General features: G+C 37.9%; 1 protein-coding gene across 2 annotated transcripts; it reads right to left on the bottom strand.

The window, feature by feature from the left end:
* Nucleotides 1-1,635: 1,635 nt before the first annotated feature.
* On the bottom strand, nt 1,636-14,224 carry LOC139618292 (phosphoribosyl pyrophosphate synthase-associated protein 1). 2 transcript variants are annotated; one of them, XM_071474112.1, is made up of 11 exons: nt 13,810-14,223; nt 13,358-13,410; nt 10,687-10,753; nt 10,427-10,599; nt 10,116-10,231; nt 9,944-9,999; nt 9,650-9,795; nt 7,879-7,920; nt 5,551-5,621; nt 4,995-5,141; nt 1,636-4,234 (listed from the first exon to the last, which is right to left on the bottom strand). In XM_071474112.1, exons 1-11 carry the CDS (start codon nt 13,890-13,892, stop codon nt 4,076-4,078), a joined length of 1,113 nt encoding a protein of 370 aa, XP_071330213.1. In that variant the 5' UTR covers nt 13,893-14,223; the 3' UTR covers nt 1,636-4,075. The 2 variants fall into 2 exon arrangements, with proteins under 2 accessions (XP_071330213.1, XP_071330214.1); XM_071474113.1 differs by lacking the exon at nt 7,879-7,920 and having other exon boundaries at nt 13,810-14,224.
* Between the last annotated feature and the right edge of the window lie 1,286 nt (nt 14,225-15,510).

A 15,510-nucleotide genomic window follows, 5' to 3' on the forward strand; every position in this document is an offset into this window, starting at 1 on the left:
TAACTTGTGTTGTGTTGTCAGACTGATAACTACTTTCTCTGACCTGTCTACAATTCAAAGTGATTGGTATTTACTGTCAATTATCAAGTTGAAATAAACCATGGACTTGTTGCATTGGTCTGAAACACACAAAATCAGTTCCATGAGGTCTCTACACTGTGTTGTATTGCCCTCTGGTGGTCATTATGCACCAACAATGAATGCTCTCTCTGGCTCAGTGACTCGCAAACTTTTTTTTTTTTTTTTTTTCATGCTCCCCTTCAGAAACGGATGAAAAGTTCACTCCCGCCCACCCCACAATTTATATCAGCCATTAACAATAATAGAGGAAGCAACTAATAAAAAAGGATCTATGTTGACGTTTAGTGAAATAAAGGTCAGCACAATCATAAGCAAACTCTTTCCCTACATAAATCATATTCATTCAACTTAGTTTCACTCCATATTATATATACACGTATCAACTTCTGTCTCTAGTGACAAGTCAAAAAACAAAACTAACTTACATAACTATGTAGTAAAATGAGTTACTGAGAATGCATTCTGGTATCTATGGCACATTATATGTATACTATACTGTTTAGTACAGACACATGCAACAAAGTGCTATGCAGCAAGATTGGCTGCAGGTTTTCATTCCAACCCGACAGGTGGAACGAGATTTAAAACAAATAAAAACAAACGATGATAATGAGGTGAAGAGCTTGTACACTACTTTTTTCCTCTAATTTCAAGATTTCAGGGGAACAATACATTTGTGATATAAAACAAATTTGTGAAAAATACCCCCCCCCCATGCTGTTAAATGGTTTGCAAAATTTCCCAACTGTTGAAAGAACCCATAGGGCCAGAGAGGGAGAGAAAAAGGTATGCTTCCTCTTTCCAAAAACGTTCAGAGACAAGGTGCATTGTTTCCCCAGAATCAGACAAGGAAGTGACCTGTGACTATCAAATGTCTGGTTCCTCTTTGTGTCCTGTTTAAACTCGCAGCTGGCTTCAGCTGGTCCACAGCAACACACTAGCTCGTCTTTTTGGCACATGGACGGAGACACAGGGGCAGACAGAGCCTTTTAAACTCAGGTGCGAACTATAAACTTTTCATTCAGAGTGTATGCTCTGTTTCAGATAGGCATTAGAAATTTAAACACTTTCAACAACTTTGTATCCACACTGAAGGTAGAAAGAAGTTTAGTTTCAGCCTAACTCATCATTATGAAAATGCTTTAGTCTCCTACCATGAATAATGAGTGTTTCTGAGTTTGTCTCTGCTCCTAGACTTGGTCAAAGCTCCTCAGTGTTGGATAGATGCCTGAGAAGTCTTGAACAAGTACAGGATCTCTGACTATCACTACATCAAGTGCAATACTGGTAACTGGTATGCTGCATGCAAGGTCTGAGATATCATATATGTATTTACATTTTTGTTATATCTTTTTATTAACCTTTAACTTGATTCTGCACTGAAATGGAGGATTTTGATCTTTCTATATTATAATGATTAATTTATCATAGAGACTATTATGGAGTGTTTTGGTTAGGGAATGAATATAATCCTATATAATTCAGATTAAAACATGTTGCTGTGTGCTGTCGACTAAAATCCTAATAAAGTTTGACTTTCCTGTAGAGACAAGGCACAAGAGTAAACAGTTTTATTTTCATAGATATTGACAAAAGCTGTAGAGGGATACAGAAGGGTGTTTTCTTGACATCGCAGATAAGTCAGGGGAAGAGTTCAAACAGAGAGGACATCATGAATAACGCTAATGACATGTAAAATCTGAGCTGGCATAGCTTCAACCTGTGATACAGACAAGGTCCAACTTTGTGCCAACACAGCACCAGTTTGTGCATCTTTAACTGTCAAAATCCAAACCATGATAGAGTATCTATAACAAAACTAAACTAATGGTAAAAAGCAAAGGCGTGCAGTACAACTATATGGAAAACATTCTCAACAAATTTTTTTTGCAAGAATGCAAAAACAAATAATTGTGCATTGGCTTATAAAGTATATTTCCCTGAGCAAAAGGCTCAATCAGCATAGAAATAAACTAATTTCCCCTTGAGCGTCATTCTGAAATTTACTCAGAGGCCACATAAAGGTGCACATTACACAAAAGTGTAGGTTCTTACAGGGAGATACCACAGTAATCTAGAGACCAACATCAAGACCATCCTGTTGTTCACATGTTTTTGCCAATTTACTATAAACTAATGCTGACAGTTTTCAGTTTTTTTGTGCACGTCCTGTCTTCCAGACATTCAAAAAAACTGCATCAAAAAAACAATTTAAGTAGCTCACAATATTGGATTTCGTAGTCATCACTGCAGGGTAATGCACCTGAAAGCATGGATCAAATCAAAGTCTACTGATCTGGTAGATTCAAGTGCTGAATGCCTGATTAAAATTCAGATGGAGAAAAATGAGCACGTGTGGACACCTTTGAAAGGAGAAAGAGAACATTAATCCTGCTTGCATTTAAAAATATATGACCTCGGTAACTTCCAAGTAAAACAATTGTTTTCACCTGGTCTACATAGTGTACACAGTACAGCCCAGCAGACTTTCAATCACATCAGCAGATAAAAATACTGTAACTGTGAAAAGACAATAACTAAACCACACCAAAGCAGGTTCCTGCAAGTATATTGTGGCTTTGAAAAACAACAATAATGTAGAGTCTTTGTGATTGTAGTAAATTGGCTAAAACATGTAGAAAACCTTATGGTCCTCCTTTTTGCTATGTGTGTTAACTCACATGCAGTGAGTTAACAGATACCATCAGCCTGTTAAAATAAGCACAGGAATATGGTATATTAAAGAGTCAGTTCACCCAATGACAAAAAAAAAAAAAACATACTTCCTACTTCTTGCCAGTCATACGTAGCCATTCACTGTTAGACTTCTGCTGCCACCACAATAGGATGGAAGTGAATTTCATTTGTGGCGATCAAATATTTTAAATACTTATCTCACTGATCAGTTATCATTTTCCAATTCTTTGAGCTAAAAACCCACAGTAGTACTGATGCGCTGAACACCACAAGTTCCTCTCACCCTCATTGCACTGGGGTAGTAGCAGGAATCTCAGAACAGATAGAAGAGCAAGATGTTACAATTGAGTTGAACTGACCATCTAATAAAAAAGGATGGCCCATTTATTTCTACAGATGATGAGTGACTTCTTATGCCACATAGGACATTTTACCAAACATTCCCAAAAATGGTGCAAAAAAAAAGCTGCATAAAAATATAGTCTGGGCACCAGAGAACAGGAGTTTGACCAGTCTTATCTGTGTGATCTGAAACATCACAGTGCGAAGCAGCCCTGATCACGAAGGCCAGCAAGAGCATTGAAAAATGGTTTAAAGGACCTAGATGTAAGTTTCTTCTGCTATGGACGTGGTTTCTTACTGGGAGCAGTCTGTGTGATGGTCACAGAAGGTTGCTTTCCAATGCTGGAGACAGCTCTTGGCGACTTAAGGAAAGAAGTTTCATGCTGAACTCGCAACGTTTCTTCTAGACTGGTAAGTAAACAGCTGTAAATGCTAACGTTAGCTATTTAGCAATACCAAAAACTTACATATAGTTCCTTTAAAAGCACAAAGTCCTGTTACTGGAGACATTTTCTCTTCTTATTTGCAGATGAAACTCAGTTTTTAAATACGAGGTACCGTAGTATATGACAAAATATCTTTTTAAATACAAAGCATCTTTTGTTCCTGTTGGATAGTCAATGAAAGCAGCAGGTAGAACCAAGGCTTCAAAATATGACTGAATGCATCAAAGCTCCAAGTCACTGGTTTGCTATTTTATCATCCTTATGTAATAAGGACAAGATGCATTTCTCGACTAAACAGAAGAAATACATGTTTACAACTTTTGATAAGAAGATAAATAACTTTGGGCAATTCTTAAATTTCAGTTTCTTTAAATTATTTAGGATACATGTGATCCTGACATACACAAGACACTGAACATGGCATTAGCAAGTTTTTACAGGAGTGGGAAGAAGTGCACCTGCCTTCAGTCACTATCAGACCTATCTCAGCACTCACTGTCTGACACTCTCTAGTCGTCCACTGTGATGTTGCGGAACAAGTAGGCCATGGACTCTCCATTGTGGATGCGGCGGATAGCCTCAGCCAGAATCATGCTGACATCCACGGTCTTGATTTTGGGACACTGCAGCTTCTGTACTTCATGGGGGACTGTGTTGGTCACCACCACCTGTGGACGCAGTGAACACAGAGATTGTGCTTAGACTTTATGAGATAGTTTCAATTTGAATTAAAAAGCCGGCACACTCGAAATTATAAGATTTTTTTTCCAGACAAAATATAAACATGTTTGAAATGGAAGTCTAGAAATCTGAGATGGCTGAGAAACTGACAGGGGATAAAAATGTTGATCTTTGTAATCCACACTGAGTTCTGACATGCAACGTCAGTGAAGAATGTGCAGCCTGAAAAAGTTGCCTGGGAGAGCTTGATTAAGCTAATTTATGTCAGTATATATGAGAAACAACCTGAGATTGCAAGTCAAAGGTTAATATGTTCTGAATAAGACAAATGTCATCAATGTAAATCTTACATATCAGTTACTTGAAATAAATGGTACATTTTAACTAAACTGTAACTTTGTCTGCTGAATACTGGAGACTAAGGAGAAACTGAAAATTTGAAACTAATAGAAATAGAAACACAACTGTTGGATATAATGATCATTTCATGCTTCACAATTTAGCTGAGTGACCCTCAATTACAAGTAAGAATTGCATTCGACATTGTTTACAACAGATGAGAGTTAATAAATAAAGCACATTTTTGCTGGTTTCTAATAGGTTTTTCTTTCACCTTCACTTCTTATTTAGCTTCCTTATTGACATTTAGTAGAGCAGGTATGACACAGAGGGATTTCCCTTCAAACCAACAAGCATTTTACTGTTTAACATAGCTTCAACTATTTCAACCAGTTCAGGTGTCCTCACCTCATCAATGGCAGATTCTTCTATGAGGCGTGGAGCATCAGCGGACAGTAAACCATGTGTGGCCATGATATAAATTTTATAGGCCCCTCTCTCTTTCAGGATCTCTGCAGCTGCAACAAAGTCTCCCACATCATCTATAATGTCATCCTGGAAGAACACAGAAAAAAGAAAAATTCAATCTGTACCTGAGAACAGGTACAGGTACAGCTTTCCAGTTTTCCAGATTCTGTTTTGGTTAGGTTTAGTTCTTCCCTTACAGTATAATTTGGTAGTTTAGGACCATGGCAGGAACATATGAACAAGACTGAGGGGCGGTCAAGCATCAAGACACAACAGTCAACTGGTCAGTGAACTGAGTCAATAACGGCTGTTATAAAGCAAAATCTATTTCAGGTGTTACTATGTTGTATTTCTAATGGATTCAACTTTTCAACATTGAAAACCAATTGAAATGTTGAGAATTACAAGATTGCAGAACAGCTGAAAACGACAGCTCGACAACATAACTGATAAAGTGTAGACATAGAGCTTCAGCAATGTCTTTATAGCATCTTACCACAATGATGGCAATTCTCCCTCCCACATCTCCGACAACAGTAATGGGAGGTTTCTCCTTGGCCATCATTACTGAAAAGGAAAGCAGAGTGGGTCACCTGCGAGAGCACATCAAGGAGGTTATGTCTAGTACATTTCATCTAATCAAAAAAGAGGTCTCAGTAGATTGGGTAAAATGGGTTGAGAAAATGTTTTGCAATTTAGGCAAATCTACACTCCAAAATCATGGGGTTGTTATTGAATGATGTAATTTGTATAATTTCTGTTAGAGTAATACAATGCTGCATTCAATTTAAAATGGCAATCAAAAGCCAGCAATAGCTTTGAATATTTCCCCCCATTCTACCCCACCTACCCCTAGGGGATTAAACAGAAATGCTAAACTTAGTAAAGCACATGCCATGCAATAAAATCAATGACAGGGTTTTCTGCCCAGGATACCCAATCAGAAGGCAATGTATAACTGCCTGCACACACACAGCCTCAGGCCTGGGCTGTGGCAGGCTCATGGCAGCAGACTGCATATGAACCAATATGCACCAGACAGTCTTATTTCACACGGGACAACAGTGGCTGACAAGCACTGATGAGGGTTTCTTCATACACACTTGCCAATGTTCTGGGGTCAGTCCTCAGTCGAACATCACTGCTGCCAGCGGCTACTTTTACATGCACGCAATAATCAGAATACATCTCACGTGCCAGTCTCAAGAGATACAACAACTGCCTTTTTTTTTTTAACCACACAACAAAGAACATGTGATTTTAATTATTCATATCAGGGCAGTTTCATTTCTCATTATGGATACTTCTGAGCCAGGATGCCGTCCCTCATCACAATATGGGGTTCATACATGTGTTAACGCAATTCTCTCCACCCCCAGGCTATGAGCAGCTCATATCCTGGTGCAAGTATCCTGCTGTCAAGTAATTTTGGTAGCTAAAAATAATAATATGCAGGGGTATAAAGTGTCACAAGAACAGTTAAAGAGAGCTATTACAATATAACAACATGTTGACGCCAACATGAAAGTGCTCCATCTTGTGACTTAATAATATGAAATGTGTACATGACCTGCAACTAAAATAAACTGTTGTTAATGAAGCATCAAATTGAAACAGGGATTTAATTTGAAACTTTTGTTATATAGCCCAATTTAAAGGATGCATTTTGAGTATTGGTGTGCATGTAAATGCGGTCATTCAAAGGGTACTAGGAAACAATCAACTGGTAAACAATCAGCCAGCAAAGCCGATTGTGAAGGAAAAAGTATAAAGAAGCAGAGAAAGGAGGAGCATGCCTTGCAGAACACTTTGCTGAATACCGTGAGTCCCACAGCATCAGAAAACCTGGCAGTGTCACATTCAGACTTCTAAAACAGCAAAAGCCATGTAGTTAGCAGTACACACACTTCTCAAAATTATGTTGTCTTCACAGCTTGCTGAGATACTGCAACAAGCTACCTGAGAAATGTTTGGTCAGATATCTTTAAAGTTAATTTAAGATGTCTTGATTTTTTTTTTTTTTTTAAAAGAAAACCCATTAATCAACATTTCTGTGACAGATTTGAAAATTACAATGGCTTTCATTGGCAAATTGTAACAACAGGTTGGCACTGTATTCAAACTTCTACCACAGAGAAAAGTGTAATACTACACCAAATGTTATTGTCGACAAAACTAGTTCTGTTTTACCACTGAGGTAGCAAACTAAAACTTAAACCAACACCAATCCTTCCATTCGTAACGTTTCTCCTCCCCTTCACTAGATGTAAGGTTCAAAAGCATGCTTCATTGTTACCATCACATGCAGTTATGACCAAATGTTAATCAGGTTTTAAAGAGCAGATTTAATATGGGTGCATCATGTGTTGATTGGCAAGATGAGTCCAGATATATAAGTAAAGAAAGAAAACAAACCAAAAAGAAAAATGTTTGGCATGGTTTTGGTTTGATTTATGGGTTTCAAAATAAAATCAGAACACAACAAAACAAAGAGGGTTTTGGCCATCTTGTAGAACTACCCGTCTGGAATCTTAGAAAGGTGCAGTGAACATAAATGCTGCTAATTTCAAATCAAACATGCCATGCAAATAGCATATAGTATGGTGCACTCTGTGGCTTATTGGCCTGAAAAAGTTTTGTCAATGCAAATTGTCTGGGCACTAACAATCGGTCTGTGCAAGTTTCACAAACTCCCCCCTGCTGAATCCAGACTGTATTTTCACAAGATGCAACACAAACCCTTTATCTACACATGCACGAATTGAGGAACCATTTGAGGAGGAATCATTTCATAGTCAGATGTAAGTTAAGTTTACGGCCGTACTTGGGAGCTCTATGCCAGGGAACGGGGCTTGTTGTTTGCCTGCTATTACCAACAAATAAACACCACGTTAACACAAATGCACAAGTATTTGACATGACAAACACATGACGCCAAGACTTGGAAAATCCTCTCGCTAGGTTGGCAGAAATTTAAAAAAAAGTCACATCAACAGATCAGACTTATTGTGTTAAAATATAAAACAAAGTCTTCTTATGGTTGAAACCATTTGTGAGATATTGTCCAAAATGAGGATTTTTTAAGTCAAGGGTAAGAATTAAAGCACAAGTAAGAATATAAATATTTTTTACCAAATAATAAAGTGAACACAAGACGCAAATACTTTGGAGTCATTTGCCAATGACACAATCTTTTGATATCTTGTCAGACTGAACCATTAACTGTACCTGGCCTTACCAGAAATTAACAATGCAAATATGTTGAATACTATATGCCAGAGATGCGTTAGTATTTCTTTAAAAAAAGTTTTTTGTTTTTTTTTTGTTTTTTTTAAAGGTCCCATATTTTACACTTTTCCAGTGTTTGAAGTACAAAAAAAAACATCTCAATATAGTTTTTTCTCCTCACTCAGGCTTCTCTCTGGAGATCCAGCAAGAACAGGGCGTTTAGTGTCAGTCTGTGAGCCTCTCCTCTGATTGGCTGACTGATTTCTGAGTGATGAAAAGCCAGGCCAACCACAGGTAGTGCACTGCAGCCTACTAGCTTGGTAAAACTTGCTGGTAAGTGCAAATGGTGATGGTAAGTCAGTGCTGAAATGCGCCAAACAAACGGTCAAATTCAGACTCAAATGCTCCAGTATTTCAGAAAAAAATAAACGTGAGCCACTGGTCTCCAGTGTCACTATCCTTGGGAAGTATATATAATGATATATTGGCTTCTTAACATCCAACGATTGTTTAGCATTTCCTTGACATTTATTTGTCTAGTAGCTTGTTAGCTCAACGGAAGCTTGCTATTCGTGTAGTTATTACAGTTAAAGACAAAAAAAAAGAAAAAAAAAAATGCCGTGTCCAGGTGGGCCATGCTAGGGGTGTAGCTGTGGGTAGTGACTGTATACCTGTGACATCACAAGATTGCAGAAGACCTGACGGCTCATTTTAAGGCATAGTTTCTGAACACGACCTGTGTGCATTTCTGCGTGGACTGAGCATTTTGATGTTTTCACTGTATTTATATAGCACCTAGACTTCCTTTACAATCAATAAACATGAAACATGAAATCTCACTCTCTACAATATGGGACCTTTAAATGAAGGTATGTGCCAAAAAACAGGCATGGACTATGATTTTATCACTATTAAGCACGTCACTCTTTGTAAGTTATGAGTTGCAGCTTGCTGAAGATGCAGAATGAGTAGAAGTAGTGTATCTGTGGAATTAAAACATGCAGTAAGACAAAAAAATCAATTTCTTGGAGTATGGTTGATGGTATGAGAGAGAAACGGCAGAATCATCTCCAAACAGGTTTGCAATAAGACTGTATTAAGTTGTAGGCTGGATTTATATTATGAACGCGTTGAAGTGTTGAGATATTAAACTTTAAAGCACTTTAGAATAACACTAACAAAAAAAAGAAAATAGAAATTTCTTTCTGAATTCAACCATGGTGTGACAAATAATAAGGAATCTATCCATGAGAAACAATAGACAGGGATCTGTAAAATAATGTAAAATCTATCAAGCAATGGACTTACAAATCTGCAAAGAAAGCCTGAAACACCAAACAGTGTTCTACAAAGATAGGGGTTCTTACAAGGTAGCTCCAGTCCTGTGTGTCCTGTGGTGTTGCGTACACATGGCGGGGAGTGTCTTCCATCGGCCATGTCAGACTCTGAACACTGAGCCTCGCCATGAATCACAGCCAGACCCAAACGCAGGCGCTCTGCATAGGACTGAGCCCTAGAGAAAGAAAGAAAAGTCATAATGCATTTGTATGATTGAACAGTTCTGGCTGATGTAATGTTTGTATTTTTCCAATAAGACCACTAAAAGTTCATAAATTTTATAACAGAAGATGAAATCTGTGTTGTATTTTTACATCAGTTACCTCTTAGCTGCGGCTGGGGACTTTGCCACAATGATGGCATTTCGGTAATCAGGAATCTGAGAGGAAAAAGGAAAATGTTTCTATCAGATTAATTGACTAATTTCATGTATAGGTGGAGTTGCCAACACCTATACTTAAACATGCACAATAAACATTCAAATGAGATTACTACCTCCTCTTGGATGTACTGAATCAAAAACGGGGAGGCACGCAAGTTATCCACTGGAAAGCTGAAGAAGCCTTGGATCTCCTTCTGATGCAAGTCCATGGTGATGATGTGTGTTAATCCTTTGAAGTAAAAGACAGATGAGTAGCACAGCCTTTCTCACAATCAACACAGGTATTTTACTGTCAAAAATTAGAATAGTTTTTATCCGTAGACATGAAATTCAATCCCTGCAAACTCAACCCACACCAGAGATGAGGAGGGATAAAGAGATTTTTAAAAAAACCACAGCTTGAGATGCATTCTGTGGTGTTCACCTGCTTTAGCTAGCATTGAAGCTAACAACTTGCACACTATTGAGCCCCTCTTCCTCATCTTGCACTGCTTGCTGTAGGGGAAGTATGGAATAACTCCAATGATGTTCTTTGCACAAGAGGTCTTGAGGGCGTAAGCCATAACCAGCAGCTCCATGATGGCTGTGTTGACATCTCTGGTTGTAGCAAAAACATAGTGAGAACAGTAAATCATGTAAACTTAAGTTAGCTACAGTGCAAATGTGTTGTCTATCTATACTCACCTTGGTATTGTCTGGATGATGAAGATAGTTTGTCCACGAACAGATTCTTTTACATCCACTCTAGTCTCTATACAGAGAACAAAATAAGTCATTGGTTAATTTAGAAATCACTTTCCAGTTTTAAGTTCTTTCAAGGAAATGTTTTAGTTGAGTTTCTTATTTTAGTACTTCTCTTTTATTTACATTTTATTTCATTCGCATAACTTTATTACATTTTTAGTAATTTCAGTAACACCACCTCACACATGCCACTCATCATTAAATCCTCACAATGACAAAGTTTTCATGATTGGTTAATCAAACTTTATTAGCACATTTTGCATTTTGCAAGTTAAATATTACTGTGTATTATGCGGTGCAGGCACATCTATGCTTCACAATGTAACATCTTATTTCTAAATTGAACAAAGTGGACTTTCTTAATGTATCACATTCATTCTACCACAGACATCAATAATGTATGTCCATGCCATACTCAAATATTCAATAGCCAACCCAGACCAACAACTTTTCAAGAATTTAAGAATGCTAATCATATTAGGCAGATTAGATATAAATTGTATCGTGACCAGTCCACATTAAATACAATTTTATCGTAAAAGTCATCAGGAAAAAAAACGATGTCTTTCCTCTATCTGTTACTTTCATTCAATAACAATGGACCACTGACTTGGTTTTCAGCACCCTAACAATATATTGTCTCATGTTAACTGTTAAAAAATGATTTCAACAAATTCCACAAAGTTTGATATACAGGTGCTGGTCATATAATTAGAATATCATGAAAAAGTTGATTTATTTCAGTAATTCCATTCAAAAAGTGAAACTTGTATATTATATTCATTCATTACACACAGACTGATATATTTCAAATGCTTATTTCTTTTAATTTTGATGATTATAACTGACAACTAATGGAAATCCCAAATTCAGTATCTCAGAAAATTAGAATATTACTTAAGACCAATACTAAAAAAGGATTTTTAGAAATGTTGGCCAACTGAAAAGTATGAACATGAAAAGTATGAGCGTGTACAGCACTCAATACTTAGTTGGGGCTCCTTTTGCCTGAATTACTGCAGCAATGCAGCGTGGCATGGAGTCGATCGGTCTATGGTACTGCTCAGGTGTTATGAGAGCCCAGGTTGCTCTGATAGTGGCCTTCAGCTCTTCTGCATTGTTGGGTCTGGCATTTCGCATCTTCCTCTTCACAATACCCCATAGATTTTCTATGGGGTTAAGGTTTTGCTGGCCAATTAAGAACAGGGATACCATGGTCCTTAAACCAGGTACTGGTAGCTTTGGCACTGTGTGCAGGTGCCAAGTCCTGTTGGAAAATGAAATCTGCATCTCCATAAAGTTGGTCAGCAGCAGGAAGCATGAAGTGCTCTAAAACTTCTTGGTAGACGGCTGCGTTGACCTTGGACCTCAGAACACACAGTGGACCAACACCAGCAGATGACATGGCACCCAAACCATCACTGACTGTGGAAACTTTACACTGGCCCTCAAGCAACATGGATTCTGTGCCTCTCCTCTCTTCCTCCAGACTCTGGGACCTTGATTTCCAAAGGAAATGCAAAATTTACTTTCATCAGAGAACATAACTTTGGACCACTCAGCAGCAGTCCAGTCCTTTTTGTCTTGAGCCCAGGTGAGACGCTTCTGACGCTGTCTCTTGTTCAAGAGTGGCTTGACACAAGGAATGCGACAGCTGAAACCCATGCCTTGCATACGTCTGTGCGTGGTGGTTCTTGAAGCGCTGACTCCAGCTGCAGTCCACTCTTTGTGAATCTCCCCCACATTTTTGAATGGGTTTTGTTTCACAATCCTCTCCAGGGTGCAGTTATCCCTATTGCTCATACACTTTTTTCTACCACATCTTTTCCTTCCCTTCGCCTCTCTATTAATGTGCTTGGACACAGAGCCCTGTGAACAGCCAGCCTCTTTAGCAATGACCTTTTGTGTCTTGCCCTCCTTGTGCAAGATGTCGATGGTCGTCTTTTGGACAACTGTCAAGTCAGCTGTCTTCCCCATGATTGTGTAGCTACAGAGCTAGACTGAGACCAGTTAAAGGCCTTTGCAGGTGTCTTGAGTTAATTAGATTGAGATTGAGTTAATTGGAGTGTGGCACCAGGTGTCTTCAATATTGAACCTTTTCACAATATTCTAACTTTCTAAGATACTGAATTTGTGGTTTTCATTAGTTGATTAGTTGTCAGTTATAATCATCAAAATTAAAAGAAATAAACACTTGAAATATATCAGTCTGTGTGGAATGAATGTATACATTATACAAGTTTAACTTTGAATGGAATTACTGAAATAAATCAACTTTTTCATGATATTCTAATTATATGACCAGCACCTGTACACAATTCATAAATGAGCCAAAACGAAAAGGAGCTGGTATTAGCCTGTGTAAATGTGTATGTTACCTCCTCAGGGTCTGGGGGAAAATAGCCTTGGACTTATAACCCACATTGTTGTAGACAGGGAGGCTACTCAAACCCTACTAGTAACTTGGCTTGTGAAATGACTATCCATGACTATCCAGGGAAATGTTCCACATGTTCATTTAGAATAAAAACCTCACGGTTCCTAATACTCACCATCACCAACATATACATTACTAATATGTTTTTGAACCATCCCATAATATTGTCCTCACCTCTGTTGGATTCTTGAAAGACCACAGACTTCCCCAGTTCAACTCCCAGCCGCCTGAGAAACAAGAGCACAAAACAGCTACAGTACAGAGTGTGAGATGTAACGATCACAAGATACTTCCAGCTGCAGTGTCTCACACAACAAACAACGAGAGGCATCGATCACATCATCCATTTTCCAGAATGACAGATTCTAGCTGACCATCACATAACAGCTGCAGCCACTCACATATCATCATTACACAACGCCGCTTCTCCGCTTATATCTGCTGTTGTGGTCAATGCTAAATCAGAAAATGCAGGTCACTGATCCGTTAGCAGGCTTTGACAAATGCAGTTAGATATTATTCACAAGCTTAAATGTCTTTATGCTTGGTCCTGTGTAAAAGAACAACTAGGCAGTCTATACATTAATCAGCAGTAATTGTGAAAAGTACATGAATATTATACTTACTCCGTTATCTTCTTGGCTAGTTCTGTGCATGCTACGGACGAGTTAGCTGAAAAGACGCGATAACCACTTTTAGCGACATTCATCGTGGCACTCCCGGTGGTTTGTTTCACAGACAGTCACCGGCAGCAGCGGCGCCTCTTATCTGCTGACCACTGCGTCTGTTTCCGATTTTCTGCTTCTGACGATGTCGTTAGCTAACCCGCTAGCCACCAACGGCACACTAGGCTGGTTGGAGAGCTTATTTCACGAAATGACCTTCAGTGTTCGACACAAACTTGGCTACAACATAACTACAAAACGAGCATTATTTATTTTTCGTTAGTCTGCTGAATAGTCCGGTTGTTCGCCAACAAATGACTGACACCTGTCTCTCAGGTAGCACTGGAGCCTATCAACTGTCCACACTCAGGGCTACGGAAGCTTCTTTGGTTCAAGCGTGCCGGCTGCGCTTTTTGGGAGCACCTGTTTTGATTGAGTCACATTGAGCGTGAGTGGTTTTGTTTTGAGATGTAAATTATTCATTAATGCAAGAAGTACTTTGTGCTTTTACTTATGTAAAGGTAAACATTGATAGTATTGAAATACATGTATATATGGACCTATGTGTCTAGAATAAAGTATATATATATATATACTTTATTCTAGACACTTGAGGCATATACTAGAATAAAGTATATATATATATATATATATATATATATATATACTTTATTCTAGACACATTTGAAATTGAAATTCCTCATTCGAATTTTTACTTAAGTAAAAGTAAAAACATATTAGCTACTAACTCACTCAAGTACTCTTCATGCAGAAAGGCCAATTCAGAATGATGTATATCATATTATTAATTAAGATTGTTGATGCATTACTGTATGTATCACTTCAATAAAGCAGATGGTAAAGGTGGGACTTATTTAATAGGCTGCTTTATATGCTGTTAGGTAGTTTAATCTATGCTATACATCATGATAATATTATATTTTCCATTTAAAAAATGGAATCTGCAAAGTAACTAAAGCTTTAAACTAATTATTGTGGAGTAAGTGGAGAGCAATATAAGTGCAGCTACTTCAAAATTGTACAGTACTTTGGTAAATGTACTTGGCTCCTGCACACTACTGCAATTATTTTATTTACCTGTCTTTGTTCAGTGAGGACCGAAGGTTTCATAGGTTTTAACACACACGTTGTAAATCCTATTTTAATAAGAAATCAAGAGCTTGGTTTCTTTTTTAAATCCAACTGACACATAATACAGTTGTGACTGAAATATCCCTGAAAGCAGAAACCCTAAAGAGAGCCATTGCATTCATATGAAATAATGTAGTTATTTGTTTCTAACCTAATAATTAAGCTTCTCTCATCTCAGTTGGCAGCATCATGAGTGAGATGATCATCATAGGTTTATGGATCAACGACATTTTAATTGTCAGTGAGTAGATGATAACCTCCCTGAATGATGTATCAGGTAGTCATAAAAAAACACCTGTTTGTACACATGGTGTCATAGAATATTTATAACTGACCTTTTCAAAAATAGTATTTCTGGCAGCACCTGAAAAGTAATGTTACTCCAACTGTCCACTAGGTGTCATTACTCATTAGCCTTGTATCTACTGAGTAGAGTTAAGCCTTGGGGGTGAGGTATCATAATGATATCATGAGATCTGTTTTTCTTCAGGGTAGTGTGGGTTTAAGATA

The sequence above is a fragment of the Trachinotus anak genome, unplaced genomic scaffold (assembly GCF_046630095.1).
Source record: "Trachinotus anak isolate AG129_WGS33_773 ecotype Australia unplaced genomic scaffold, CSIRO_AGI_Tana_v1 ptg000003l, whole genome shotgun sequence".
Taxonomy (NCBI): domain Eukaryota; kingdom Metazoa; phylum Chordata; class Actinopteri; order Carangiformes; family Carangidae; genus Trachinotus; species Trachinotus anak.

Bases quoted from the DNA above. Each gene is read 5' to 3' on its own strand.
- LOC139618292 (XM_071474112.1), bottom strand. From the start codon at position 13,892: ATGAATGTCGCTAAAAGTGGTTATCGCGTCTTTTCAGCTAACTCGTCC. The intron at 10,754-13,357 runs GTGAGGACAATA...TTCTCTGTATAG, and splicing joins CTTTCAAGAATCCAACAGAG to AGACTAGAGTGGATGTAAAA. The intron at 7,921-9,649 runs GTAAGAACCCCT...TGTTGGTAATAG, and splicing joins CACAGGACTGGAGCTACCTT to CAGGCAAACAACAAGCCCCG.